At 42.7% G+C, this 14,857-nt stretch overlaps 1 protein-coding gene across 1 annotated transcript in view; it reads left to right on the plus strand.

Moving 5' to 3' along the window:
• Positions 1–14,857, plus strand: part of SEC14L2 (SEC14 like lipid binding 2) — a 60,620-nt gene that overhangs the window by 30,128 nt on the left and 15,635 nt on the right. Inside the window, exons 3-7 of the mRNA XM_040416706.1 lie at positions 1,707–1,750; positions 3,474–3,536; positions 9,110–9,298; positions 10,252–10,347; positions 11,883–11,943. Of these exons, the coding sequence (XP_040272640.1) occupies positions 1,707–1,750; positions 3,474–3,536; positions 9,110–9,298; positions 10,252–10,347; positions 11,883–11,943 (453 nt within the window). The remainder of the gene's footprint in view (positions 1–1,706; positions 1,751–3,473; positions 3,537–9,109; positions 9,299–10,251; positions 10,348–11,882; positions 11,944–14,857) is intronic.

The raw sequence follows: 14,857 nt of genomic DNA on the forward strand, positions 1-14,857 counted from the left end.
GCCTTTTTGCAAATGTGGATGCGGACAGCACATTCCGGCCCCATTGCAAATGAATGGGTCCGCACCTGTTCTGCAAAATTGTGGAACGGATGCGGACACATTTGGCAGACGTGTGAATGGACCCTGATGTGTTCTTCCAGAACCAGATGTAGTAAACTGTAGACAGTTCACAGCAATGAAGAACAGCTTGCTTGTGCATCTATGACTGCAGAAAAACAGGGAAAACTGTCACTGTTCCCAGCACTTTTCAGCTGGCACCGCTGACAAGGGTATACAAGGTTGGCAAAATCAATTAAGTATGACAGCGCACTGCAGATCCCTGAATGAGTGTTCAATAGTTCCCCGCAGAATGGTAGAGGAACAGTGATTCCGAATTTTGCTAGCAGAGATCATTTCCAGCCTGAATTTCCACAAGTTTTCATTACAAACTTCTACTGAGAAAGTAAATGTTCAAAATGTGACACATACTGATTCATTCACGATTTTAAAGAAGACCTGTTACCATGAAAATGCGAAGTAATCGGCCTGCAGCATGTTATAGAGCAGGAGGAGCTGAGCAGATTGAGGTCTAGTTTTATGGGAAAAGATTCAGTAAAACTTGTATTTTATTCATGTAAATCTCTGCTCATTCCTGGCTGTGAAGTCCAGGATGCGGTCCTATCCGTGATTGACAGCTATCTCTGTATACACAGTCATAGGGCAGGCTGTCAATCACGGATAGGACAGAGTCCTTGGGCCAGATCGATCATTAGCTCAGGTCAGAATAATGGAGTGAAAAAGTCCCAAACGCTAAAACTGCGCACAAATTTGCGACTTTTTTCTGCTCTGCACTATGCTCGCCAGTTTTCTGAAAGTGGGCGTGTTTTCTTATGTAAATTAATCTCTAGACAGATTTACTATTGGGACTATTTAAAAAGTCGCAAAAAAGTCGCAATTTCACTCCAGTGAGGACCATGCTTATCTTATGAGACTTTTTAATAGAACATGCGACTTTTTCATAAAAACGTGCGACTTTTTCATAAAAACTTGCGACTTTTGTAAAGCTGCTTACTGACGGATAAACTGCTAACGTCAAACCACATTTATTACAGTCTTAAAGGGCCGATCATAAATCTGACTTGGCTAAAACTGACTTTAGCCATATGTGAAAGTGGAGTGAGCTGTCAGAGTCATGATAAATCTGGCCCCTTGACTTTACAGCCAGGAATGAGCTGGAATTTACATGGATAAAATACAGGTTTTACTGAATCTTTTCCCATAAAACTATACATCAATCTGCTCAGCTCCTCCTGCTCTATAACATGCTCCATGTTCAACGTGACAGGTTCCCTTTAATATTTTTTTACATTTTACTGTCAGTCTTTAAAGAAGTGTGACAAAAAATACTTTAAACATGGCACATGTGAACACAGCTGTACAGTAAATGGAGATCTTTATGGCAAGGATTGCCTTTGATTTTACAGTCATCCCTGTGGACTAGGCAGGCTGGAGGCAGGGGTTAGTGATACAGGTTACAGTCACTGTATACTTTTTGCATGCTGCTTTACTGGTTATTTTTTTGCAGTCAGATGAGCGTACAATTATTATTCTTGTTACTGCATGGCACTCTTATCATAGCAGGGTTAAGGATTATGGATTATGTGTCTGTAATGTAATATCCCTTTAATCTCTGTCTAATCTCTTCTCCTCTCTGCCCCATCTCCCAGCCCGATGCTTTAACCTGCAGAAATCAGAAAGTATGCTTCGAAAGGTGAGGACTTTATACCTGCAGGAAAAAATGATAACATGTGTGAACTTTAACCCCTGTATTAATACTCCGCAGTTTGCTCACAAACAGAGAGCACTTTTCACCTTCCCGGAGTTTCTGTGTGTGCACATGCAATAACAGGCAATCAAAGGATACACTAACAAATTGGAACTATTGCACTAAATTGATCCTGAAAGAAGTAGAAGTGTTACCCTTCTTTTTTCCAGAATAGCAAGGCTCACAGAGCAGGGGCTTACGTAGCACCTTAGGACGCTTCACACACCATGAATGAAACCATGTGCTTGCTGCACCATTAAAATAAATGGAATTGATTTTCAATCACTGAACATTCTGCAACAAAATCTGCATCATGTGAAGGCACCCTTATAGTCCCTCTCGTAGGCACAGCCTAGTCCCATACTGAATACATTTAGCCCAGACTCAGCAGCCACACTTTATTTGAATTTCTGCACTTTGTACTTTAAAGGGGTTGTCCCACTAAAAATATTCTACAGTTTTAAAACCAGCACCTGGATCTGAATACTTTATATATTACTATATATATATATATATATATATATATATATATATATAAAATTTTGCATAGCCAGTGAGCAATTCAATAAAATGGATCTGCTTAGCGCCACCTGCTGTTTTATTTTTATTTTTTCCCTTGTCCTGCTCACTGAGAAGGCCGCACATGCTCAGTCTCATCCTCCAACTACCTCCTGGGCAGTGATAGGTAGAGCTTGGACACGCCCCTGAGCTTCAGCAGAAAAGACACTCCCCTTGAGCTATCAGCCTGATATAAATCTAGTAGAGCAATGAATGGGGAGATCTCTGGACCCCTGTTCGGTACAGGGCTGGTTCTAGCTTTGTTAGAAAGAAGTTGTCATGTATTATATGATGTCTGGTTTTCATTTTTTACATTAGTCATGGGATAACCCCTTAAACAGACGAAAGGTCATTGGGCGCTTATTGCTGCTCTAGCTTCTGATACCTATTATTTTTTAATATTGAATAATGAATATTAATATTAGGTCACTAAAAAATCCGGATTGCGTTAGGATCTGTTCAGGGGAAAACTGATGGTTTTGCAGGCAAGTTCGATCACTTTTGTCTGCAATTACTTTCAATGTTTTAGTGAGTTTTTGATGTGTGCCAAAAAAGTGAAAAATAACACTCAACCTCTCCTAGCATCAGTGAAAAACACATTGCATCTGAATGCCTTCAGTTTTTCACGTCAGCCCCAGTCATTTCCATGGAGCCAGGGCTGCATGTAAAACACACAGAATAGAACTAGGGATGAGCGAATCGACTTTGGATGAAACATCTGAAGTCGATTCGCATAAAACTTCATTTGAATACTGTACAGAGCGAGCACTCCGTAAAGTATTACTTTGCGAAGTCTTGCAAGACTTCGGGAAATAACTTCAGAAATCAATTTCTACTGTAAAAAACCTTTGACCGAACTCTGGTTCGGTTCCAAGGTACCACTTGGTTCATCCCAAGTTGATTCGCTCATACCTAAATAGAACATGTTGCAAATTTTCCTTAAGGCAGAAATGATCAGTAATAAACAGTGCTTGAATTCAATGGGTCAGGATTCAGTCCGGATGCTAACCGTTTGCAACACGCAAAGAGTCCTAAAGCCGCCACTTCAGTTATACTTTATCTCACGACTGTTCACACTAGGCAGTTGGGTAATTCTTTTCTTTTTCTACAGCATGTGGAGTTTCGGAAGCACATGGATTCTGACAATGTGCTGGAGAAGTGGCAGCCTCCAGAAGTGAGTATAGCACAGAGCATGGCCTTTTTTCTCCATTCTGCAGAGCTGAGGTTGAAACATTAAGAATTTTACATACCTACAGTATTTAGGACTGGTCATAAACTTTATATAGCAGTTGACTACTGTTCCTACTGAGACCCCCCCATGCACATTTAGGCTCGGGTGGGTTGAGTGTGGATATGTCCTCCGCAGAGAGAGGGGAATAAGGTGGCCATACACTTTAGATAAATATTAACTGACAATTTAGGTAAGAGTGAATGACCATCTAATTTTTCCGGGGACTCCCAAGTCTATCTTCTTAGTTTGTGTCCCAGAGAACAAAAGGATAGAGCAGCTGCAATTCATCTGCCCAGTCCTTTTGTTGAGGTGTCTGGCAGTTGCTTTCTCCCCGTTCAGTCGTGCCCGGTGTGAATGTGTATGGGGTGTCGGGGGCGATAGCTTTGCGCTGAACAAGCGTTTGTCCATATGGCTAGCTTATCTCTGCTGAAAACAAAAGTATCAGTCATGTTGAAATCCATTATGCCCGACCCTTTTTACCCTAAGATCTGCTGTTCGGAGAGTCAGGACACCCCCAAACACATTAAATGGTCCTCCAGTCCCAATGTAATCTGAGTTTGGCCAACATTCATCTAATATGTTTGGCCATTTTAAGGCGTAGATTGACCAAAACTGGTGTAAAGGGAAACTGGCTTAGTTGCCAATAACAACTAATCAATCTTGAGAGCTTCTTTGGACAACTATGGGCAACTAAGGCAGTTTTTATTTACACCAGTTTGATAAATCTCCCCTTAAGTGTTTTCTTGCTAAGTTGTACTCAGTATGATTAGTATTTGCAATGCACCACAATCTGGCCTACAGCTAAAATTACATTGAGAATATTTGCAGATTCAAACCAAGTCACATTCCAAGAATGTTGCACATGTTCTACATATTATGACTGCTGTAGACAATTTGTGCCTGGATGATAAAACTTCTATTCTAGAAGGGCATTAGATGTCTACCTTCCGTAGACCTCTGAGGAGAAAGGGAGCTTCCTGCCAGCCAGAAGAACTGGAACATTATTTGAAGAGGACCTGTCACTTCTCCTGACATGTCTGTTTTAGTAACTACTTGAGTACCATTCTTATGACTCTATGATGTGCCATTTGTATTCCTGCTAGAAGTTATTCATGAATTGCTAGCAGTTTGTAACAAATGTGCAAATGGGTGTCCCTGCACAGTATGACTCTGGCAGTACTGATTGGATAGTGTAAACCCCAACTGTTAGCACTCATCCAGACCTTCACTGTAAACTGTTACCAATTCATTCATAACTTCTAGAAGGAATAAAAAAAAATCAAGAATAGATGCTCCAGAATTCTTATTACAAGGTGGATGCAAGTAGTTGCTAAAACACATATGTCGGGAGAGCTGACATGTCTTCTTTAATCTTTCACTACACAGCCTACGACATATTGATCATTTTTTATATATTTTAGATGGAAACTATACTGTCAACAGACTTTACATTAAAAAAAGTAGTACAAGTGAATCTAAAAACTTTTTCCAATACATAATATCAGAGAAAAATGCTTTCTTCTCCACTTGTCCAGCTTTGATCCTGGACCCCTGTTCACTTACAGTGAATTCATTGCTAAATCCATATTGAAAGATGAGATGGATTATCAGTTTGAGGATCATATTACATGCACCCTATAGAACAGTGGTGGCGAACCTATGGCACGGGGGCCAGAGGCGGCACTCAGATCCCTCTCTGTGGGCACCCGCATGCTGGAAAAAGTCTATGTTGTACCAATATGCCTTAGACTTTTCCTGCCATCCATCAGTGCAGGGCGCACTATGAACAGCACAGGCAGCACACTGAATGTAGGCAGGCTATTATAGCTAAATGATAAAGTACATATATATATTGGACTGTAGGATCCAGGTTAACTTGCCATGTTGGCACTTTGCGATAAATTAGTGGGTTTTTGGTTGCAGTTTGGGCACTAGGTCTGTAAAAGGCTAACCATCACTGCTATAGACGTTTATGAAGTGGGGAAGGGAGGGATGAGCAGCTGAGTGAGACAGAAGCAGAGAGACACACACAGACATGCTGCTACAGCAAAAACTGTTTTTCTTCCAGCTACTGGATTCTACTGGATCCATGATGCTCAGTCCTCTATAGTTTCTTGCATGCTGCTGCTTCTCTGTATGGGAGATAGTATTAGGTAAAAGGATCTCTTCTTCTCCGTGTGTGCAGTGTATGGGAGACATCATAGCATCTACTCTCCACCCACTACTTCAGGGACAGCTAAGAAACAGAGACGTGGCCTGCAGGGGAAAACATGTGAAAAAGGCAGAATACAAGTGCTATCATGGCCACACATTATTGCACATGTGCACACACATGAAAGCTTATTCTGAAAAGTATCCGTTAAATGTTTAAAATTCATTCTAGTGTAATGTATGAACTAGAAGCGAGCGCTGAATAAAGTATGAGGATGTTTATTTTAAGCTGAGCGGTTTATCCGGCTGCAAAATCCCTTCCACTGATCCACTCGCAAAACCTGTTCAGGATATAGAAAGGTGTCCGATTAGTGGTAACCCCTACTGACACCTTGTTTCTGTGTGCCAGCAAACAAATATGGGTAAGCGTGGGAGCACATGATCTATAGTAAAGTGCAAAAGCCACCCCTTAGTTTATGATACTTCCAGCCAAACATGTCTTTACTCTCCAGTCTCATGAAAAGCAGAAATTTACACAGCAGCCCCAACAGCCAGATGTTGAAGCCTATAGTAAAATATTGTGGTCTACATACACAGCATTTTGGGGTTTGGAGTGTTTTTGAGGTCATTGCCATGTTTTATCATGCTGTAGGTATGGTGTTCCCCCCCCCCCCCACCCCCATTTTTAAAAACATTCAAAAACACTACAAAATACACTGCAAATGAGGTCTTACAGCATCTATTTGTTCAGGAGACTTTCTTTACATTTTTAAAGCCGTTCTCATGCTTCTTGTAAACACTTGCATGGCTCAGCCTTAGAGCATATTTACACAAAAGTGTTTTTTTTCAGTTTAGAGAATTACGTAAGCCAAGTACAGTGAGAAATATCCCATAGAAATGAATGAGTCATCTCCAGTCTGCAGATTCCTATCATCCATGTGGCTACTGCAAGGCCCCATTTACATGGCCTCTTTCGGGATTGGAAATTTGGCACGGGTTCTGTGCTGAAAAGCTGCCGGCTGGCCGCACCTTTCATTGTTTTGAATGGGGGGGGGGGGGGGCTACACTGCAATTCATGCAGCTGCAGTTTATAGTTGTGACAACGCCAACAAAAGGGCATGTCCAATGGGAGGCAGATTCTGGGCGGCATTTTGACTGGAAATTTGCGCCAAATTTCCAATGTGAAAAGACGCCATGTAAACAGGTAAGGTTACAAAACCTAGAAAAAAAATAAAAATTCTGTAATATACTTACTGCCAAAATTTCACACTCGTCCCCCACTCCAGTTTACCAATAGTAACATTACACCAAATGACCGCATCATCCAGTGGCTGCAGGACAGTGCTGAACTTTCTGACCATCAAATCCACTGCTTCTTTTCACACAGTCATGAAAGAATGCAGTATGGCTGTCTGGAGCAGACACGAAGGGGAGCTTACTGAATATGGATTTGTGGCCTCCACTGACTGCTTCTCCCTGCTCCCTGCATAGAGATAGAAATGTAACAGTTGTTTTTAAGGCAAGAATCGTAAGTCAGGCAGTACTATGGGATGAAAAACACCAGTCTAGAACATTCTTAGGGCTCAGGCACACAAATGCACGGGCAACATCCGTGTAGCTGGCGCAGACGAATGCAGACCTATTAAATTTGAATAGTTACGCATCCATGATGTCGTGCACAAACGGCCGGTGCTTGTATATTGCAGGCCGCAATACAGGCACCGGCCAAGAACGGTTGTGTGCATGAGCCCTTAATGTGGACCTCTTCAGTTTTTGATTGATTGAAGCTCCAAATGGAAAAAAAAATTGAGAAAAATAAGAACATTACGCTTCCATCACACACAGGGGAGATTTACTGTAGTATACCTCTATGGCAGTTTTCTGGCATAGAAAAGTCACAAAGTGGCAATTTGCAATAAAATTTGGGACTTTCTAGCTTTTTCTGACACTCTCGCCACTTTTAAAAAAGTTGGCAGCAGGAAGTGGGCTGTGGGTGGGACCTCCATGGACAGACACATTTAACAACAAAAAAACGAACAAAAAAAAATATCATCTCAACAGGCTATTGTACTATGATATTTGTGTGTTTCCTCCTGCATCACGGCTGGGAATGAGTTTTTTTTTTCTTTTTCTCTCCATGCAATTGTGTAGTATTGGCCTGGTTGTCAATACATTCTTTAACCACCAGATGTCCCCCCATTCTTGTATATCGGTAATTTTGTGGACTCACTTTTAGGCTCCATTCACACGACCGCAATTCTGTTCCGCATTTTGCGGACCCATTCATTTCTATGGGGACGCACTATGTGCTGCCCGGATCCGGAATTGCGGATCCGCACTTCTGGGTCCACAATTCCTTTCCCGAAAAAAATAGAACATGTCCTAATCTTGTCCGCAATTGCGGACAAGATTAGGCATTTTCTATTAAGTGCCGGCAATGTGCGGTCCGCAAAATGCGGAATGCACATTGCTGGTGTTCGTGTTTTGCGGATCCGCAAAACACACACAGACGTGTAAATGGAGCCTTAATATGAATTTTGAATCAAATCATTTTTATTGATCAGATATAATAGAAAATTTCTGATAGCACATTGTCTCTTCATCATAATGCAGAAAGTAGAAAAGTACAATACTTAATATGAATTTTATCTATATTTAATAAAGTCAATTTCAGTTGTTGCTTACTTTTGTGCAGCATAGTTTTGAGCTGACAAAATACTTTTTAAAAAGTCGCAAAAATTGTATGTGGCGTAAATAAAGGTGGAGTAGTATTTATAGACAAAAATGTTAGTTATCTTTAAAGGTGTGGCAGATTTCACAATGTGTGAAACTGGATACATTTGGTACAAAGTGCATCAATACCTACAGAAGCCAAACTGACCATCATGATAAATTCCCCCATTTGTCTGTAGTAAACTTCATAATTAGCTATAGACTTTAAAGTAACTATGAAAATTAGCAAAAATGTGAAACCAGCCTTAAAAGGGGTTGTCCAGGACATTTAAACATGCGGCAAATAGCAGGGTATGAGCTGAAAAAAACCAAGGAAGTATTACAAAGAAAATCTGCCGCTGCTCCAACTGCAGCGATGAAGTTGCAACTACCCAAACATGACCACTGCAGCCAGTCACTTTCACTGAACTTGGTCATGTGGTCACATGCGGGTGACCGCAACATCATTATTGCAGGACATCATCAGAGACTTGCAGAAGCACTGGAGCGGTGGTGGATTTTCCAGGTAATACTTTATTATTTTAGCACACCTCCTGCTATTTTCCACAACCCCCTTAATATTGGAAACCTCAGTACTGGTTACCAACTGACATGTATGATGCTGTACTTCACTTTGTTTGTGTCCTCTCCAGGTAGTCCAAAAGTATTTGTCAGGAGGGCTGTGTGGTTATGACCAGGAAGGCAGCCCTATCTGGTATGATGTTGTCGGGCCCTTGGACCCAAAGGGTTTGCTGTTCTCTGCTTCCAGGCAGGACCTCATGAAGACCAAAATGAGAGACTGTGAAAGAATGCATCTGGAATGCCTTAAACAGGGTGAAAAGGTGACAACCCTTGATTAATTAAGGTTTCTAAGGTAGAAGACATGGAAAAATGATGAGAAAATTAAAGGGGTTGTGTCACTTTGGCAAATAGCATTTATTATGTAGAAGTTAATACAAGGCACTTACTAATGTATTGTTACAATACTTATTGTTTTCTTTTGCTGCCTAGACTAATTTTTCTATCCCATTATACACTGCTCGTTTCCATGGTTACGACCGCCCTGCGGCCCCGCAACGGTAGCCGTGCTTGCACACTATAGAAACAAGCACCAGCCTATGTGCGCTCCCACGGTCCCGGCCACCAGAAAGGCTGGAGCTTTTTCCTATAGTGTGTGATCACGGCCACCAGTGATGGATTGCAGGGTGGTCGTAACCATGGAAACGAGGATTGTATAATGTGATGGAAAAATGAATCCAGCCAGCAAAGGAAGCAATATGGACAAATCACAATACATTAGTAAGTGCCTTGTATTAACTTTCTCTACATGAGAAATATAATTTGCTGAAGTGAGACAACCCCTTTAAGTTGCAGGCTTCGATTAGTAACCTGGCATGTTCTAATAAACATAATGTATGTCCCATAAGGTTCTCAAAGAAGTGTGGATATTCCTGTTATTATAGCAGGCCCAGTTACAGAATCGAAGCCGGTTTTTGCTGTTATGTAAAGTCCTACCCCATGTTTTCCTGTCGTTTTTTAGTCTTTCATGCTTTAGATTCAGAATATATATTCTTTATGTATGTATATAATTAAATATCCATGTGTTTTGGGGTTTATTGGTTTGTACCTTTTGGATATTAGCTTACTATTATTGTTATTACCTCACCATTTTATTGTCACTGGTAGTGAGTTTTGGAATCTTGCATGTATTTGTAAGTCTGGATGTTTGTCAGCCGACAACCTTTTTCCTCTTGGCAGTATCGGTATATACGGTATGTGTTTTTGTCTGTTTCAGCTGGGCAGAAGGGTTGAAGAGGTGGTGATGATCTATGATGTTGAAGGTTTGGGACTAAAGCATCTGTGGAAACCAGCTGTAGATTTATATTGTGAGGTAAGATATCTTGCCTTTTAAAGGGCTTCTGTCACCCCACTAAACATTTTTTATTTTTTTTTGGGTTAGTTATAATCCCTATACTGCGATTTTTTTCATACATTCATTTTTTTCAAACTTATTTTTAAAATATGCAAATTACCTTGCTACCAGCAAGTAGGGCGGCTACTTGCTGCTAGCAGCCGCATCCTCCTATCCTAAAGACGCCCCCTCCGCATGTTGATTGACAGGGCCAGCGGACGGGATCGTCTTCTGGCTGGTCCTGTCTGCTATCAAGATCTCGCGCCTGCGCCGTAACGGTATTCAGTCGGCGCAGGCGCACTGAGAGGAGGACGCTCGCTCGGCCGCTCCATCCTCAATGCGCCTGCGCCGATGACGTCATCAAGTACACCCGGAAGAGAAGACGCCGGCATTGCTGGAAGGAGGCGGAGAGTCTGGTGACGTCGCTGGATGCTCGAATCAGGTAAGTATGTACGTAATAAGCATGCTGCCACAAAAACCACCAACGAAACGGGAATAAATAATTTTATAAAAAGGACAGTTATTAACACTATACCACCAACGATTATTAATAATAAATCTCTTCCGGGTGTACTTGATGACATCATCGGCGCAGGCGCATTGAGGATGGAGCGGCCGAGCGAGTGTCCTCCTCTCAGTGCGCCTGCGCCGACTGAATACCGTTACGGCGCAGGCGCAAGATCTTGATAGCAGACAGGACCAGCCAGAGGACGATCCCGTCCGCTGGCCCTGTCAATCAACATGCGGAGGGGGCATCTTTAGGATAGGAGGATGCGGCTGCTACCAGCAAGTAGCCGCCCTACTTGCTGGTAGCAAGGTCATTTGCATATTTTAAAAATACGTTTTTAACATAATCTACTGAACCGAAATGATTAATTACAGTATGTATGAAAAAAATCGCAGTATAGGGATTATAACTAACCAAAAAAAATAAAAAATGTTTAGTGGGGTGACAGAAGCCCTTTAAATGCCATTTGCAATGTTTGAGTGTCACCACATGGCACCATCTTTTTGCCGCTCATCCAATTACCACATAGCAAAACCATTTGTGTGTTACTATGAATTGCACGGTTTTGCGATGCGTTTTTTGCTCGCATGTCTTTTATAGGTGAAATAAGTTCTTTCTGCTGTGCAGCCGGACAACGCATTGCAAAACCACAGGAATTTCCGGTAGAACATGCACAGTTTTTCAGAGCATTAATGAGACACATTTTTCATAGCAAGCAGCATAAACACCCTAAGGCAGGCATCCTCAAACTGCAGCCCTCGAGCTGTTGCAAAACTACAACTCCCAGCATGGCCGAACAGCCTACAGGTATCAGCAGGGCATTGTGGGAGTTGTAGTTTTACAACAGCTGGAGGGCCGCAGTTTGAGGATGCCTGCCTTAAGGTTATGTCCACACATCACTGAAACACTGCAGAAAGTACACGACGGCACCGTACAGTACCAGCAGAGTGGCTGAGATTTTAAGAAATCTCATCCACACTGTGTAAAAAATATTCATGTTTTCCAGGTTTTACAAATGTTTGAAGACAATTATCCTGAAGCTTTAAAGAGGCTGTTTGTGATTAAAGGTCAGTACTTCATGTACATGGTTAAGGTGTAGCACCAGCTAAGTTACTGAAATATTACATATAGGCCTCATGCACACGACCGTTGTTCTGGTCCGCATCTGAGCCGCAGTTTTTGCGGCTCGGGTGCGGACCCTTTCACTTCAATGGGTCCGCAAAAGATGCAGACAGCACTCCGTGTGCTGTCCGCAGCCGTTGCTCCATTCCGTGGCCCCGTAAAAAAAAATTTAACATGTCTAATTATTATTATTTATTATTATTAAAGCGCCATTCATTCCATAGCGCTGTACATATGATAAGCGGTGCACATACATAATACAGACAATTGCACTAATCATAAACAAGACAAGTTACAAACTGGTACAGAAGGAGAGAGGGCCCTGCCCGTGAGGGCTTCCAATCTACATGGCATGGGAGAAGGACACAGTAGGTGCGGGTGAAGTTGGTCATGGCGGTATAGAGGCAGCAGGGTCACTGGTTGTAGGCTTGTCTGAAGAGGTGGGTTTTCAGGTTTCTTTTGAAGGATTCCAATGTAGGTGAGAGTTTGATATGTTGGGGTAGCGAGTTCCAGAGTATGGGGGATGCACGGGAGAAATCTTGGAGGTGATTGTGGGAAGAGGTGATAAGAGGAGAAGAGAGAAGGAGGTCTTGTGAGGATCGGAGAGTGCGTGTGGGGATGTATCGGGAAAGTAGCTCAGAGATGTAGGGAGGGGACAGGTTATGGACGGCCTTGTATGTATTTGTTAGTACTTTGAAGTGAATTCGCTGGGCAATGGGGAGCCAGTGAAGGGATTGGCAGAGGGGAGAGGCAGAGGAGTAATAGGGTGAGAGGTGGATTAGTCGGGCAGCAGAGTTGAGGATAGATTGGAGGGGTGAAAGAGGGCTAGATGGAAGGCCACAGAGGAGGATGTTGCAGTAGTCTAGGCGGGAGATAATGAGGGCATGTACAAGAATTTTCGCAGATTCAAAGTTAAGGAAAGCACGGATGCGGGAGATGTTTTTGAGTTGGAGGCGGCAGGTGGTGGCTTGGATTTGCGGTCGGAAGGAAAGGGCAGAATCCAAGGTCACTCCAAGGCAGCGGACTTTGTTGAGTGGGGAGAGTATGCAGCCATTGATCATGATAGATAGGTCTGTTGGGGGGGTTGAACAAGATGGGGGAAAGATTATGAATTCTGTCTTATCCCTTAAAGGGGTTATCCGAGTTAACTTAACCTTATCTCTATGGCTTTATTTCTCCTATCCCTTAGCTTTCCTAAATCACTTACTGTACCTATCTTGTGCCGTTTCTCTGCTACACTAAACAGTCATGTGACCGCCCACATCATCAGCTGTGACGTTCCGTTGACATGGAGCTCTCTGCTTGTTGGAGTGACTAAGCCATGTAAACGGAACGTCATCAGCCTTGGCCACGCCCCCACCTCTCTGCATTACAGTCCGTGCGGCTGTGAGTTGATCGCGCATGCGCGATCCTCACTTGTGCCGCGGCTACCTCAACGGAACGTCATCAGCCTTGGCCACGCCCCCACCTCTCTGCAAATTAGACTGGAAAAGAAAACCATACAGGAACAAGATGTATGTAAAATAGCAGAATTTACCTTGTCTAACAGCAATGTGACAGGGAAATCTTTTGCCTGTGTGAGATAGAAGATGTTGATGTGACGTTTATGCAAGGTCAGGATGTGCAGAGCAGGGTGAGGAGAAGGTCAGATCAACCCCTCCCACAAATATTCATGAGGGAGAGATGAGTCATTGTTGTTACTGCTGCATGTAAACACAGCAATAACAGAACCTGGAAAAGGTGTAAGGATCGTTCTTTTTTCAAAAAAATCAAGCTTGACTAATGTATATGTATATCCTGATTAATTTTGTTAGGTTTTATTTTTTTTCACATAACTCGGATAACCCCTTTAAGTTTTAGAAAGCGAGAGGCGAAGAAGGATGATATAGAAGATAGACATTGTGGTATTCTTGATAGTAAGGTGGTGATGTCTGGACCAGAGAGGTAGATTTGTGTGTCGTCAGCGTAGGAGTCATACTGAGAGCCATTGGACTCTATTAGCTGTCCTAGGCCAAAAGTGTAGATAGAGAAGAGCAGGGGTCCTAGGACAGAGCCTTGCGGGACACCAACAGAGAGGGAATGAGACAAGGAGGTGGTGTGAGAGTGGGAGACGCTAAACGTCCGGTCTGTGAGGTATGATGTGATCCAGAAGAGGGCCAGGTCAGTGATGCCAAGAGATGAGAGAGTTTGCAACAGAAGGGAGTGATCAACAGTGTCGAAAGGCAGAGGACAGGTCAAGGAGAAGGAGGACAGAGTATTATTCTTGTCCGTTTTGCGGACAAGAATAGGCATTTCTACAATGGGCCGCCTGTTCCATTCCGCAAATTGCGGAAGGCACATGGATGGCTTCCGTGTTTTGCGGATCCGCAATTTGAGGACCGCAAAAAAACGGAACAGTCGTGTGCATGAGGCCATATACTGTATTTTACTAATACAGCAATTCCGTAAGAGTTGAGTAACTGCAGTGAAAATATAGGTTCCTCACAAATTTCCTACAACCCACCGAGTCACTGCCTATTAAAGTTCTCCAGAAACCAGTGCAGTAGATTTGCAGTGGGGTAATAATATTAAAGAGATAGCTCCATCAGAACAGGGTACCTGTTTAAACTCAAATATTCATGGAAAACATATTTTTTTACCGGTCATCACATGGTCCATCACATGATCCATCACCATGGTAAAAGATCATGTGATGGACCATGTGATGACCGGAGTGACGTCACCACAGGTCCTTTTCCTGTACACAGCAAAGAAGAAGACATAAGAGATGCCGGCTGCATGTTATAAGGGAAAATAATAATGATCGGGTCTCCATCCCGATCGTCTCCTAGCAACTGTGCGTGAAAATCGCACCGCATC

This window comes from Bufo bufo, chromosome 2, assembly GCF_905171765.1.
Source record: "Bufo bufo chromosome 2, aBufBuf1.1, whole genome shotgun sequence".
In the NCBI taxonomy this organism is placed as follows: domain Eukaryota; kingdom Metazoa; phylum Chordata; class Amphibia; order Anura; family Bufonidae; genus Bufo; species Bufo bufo.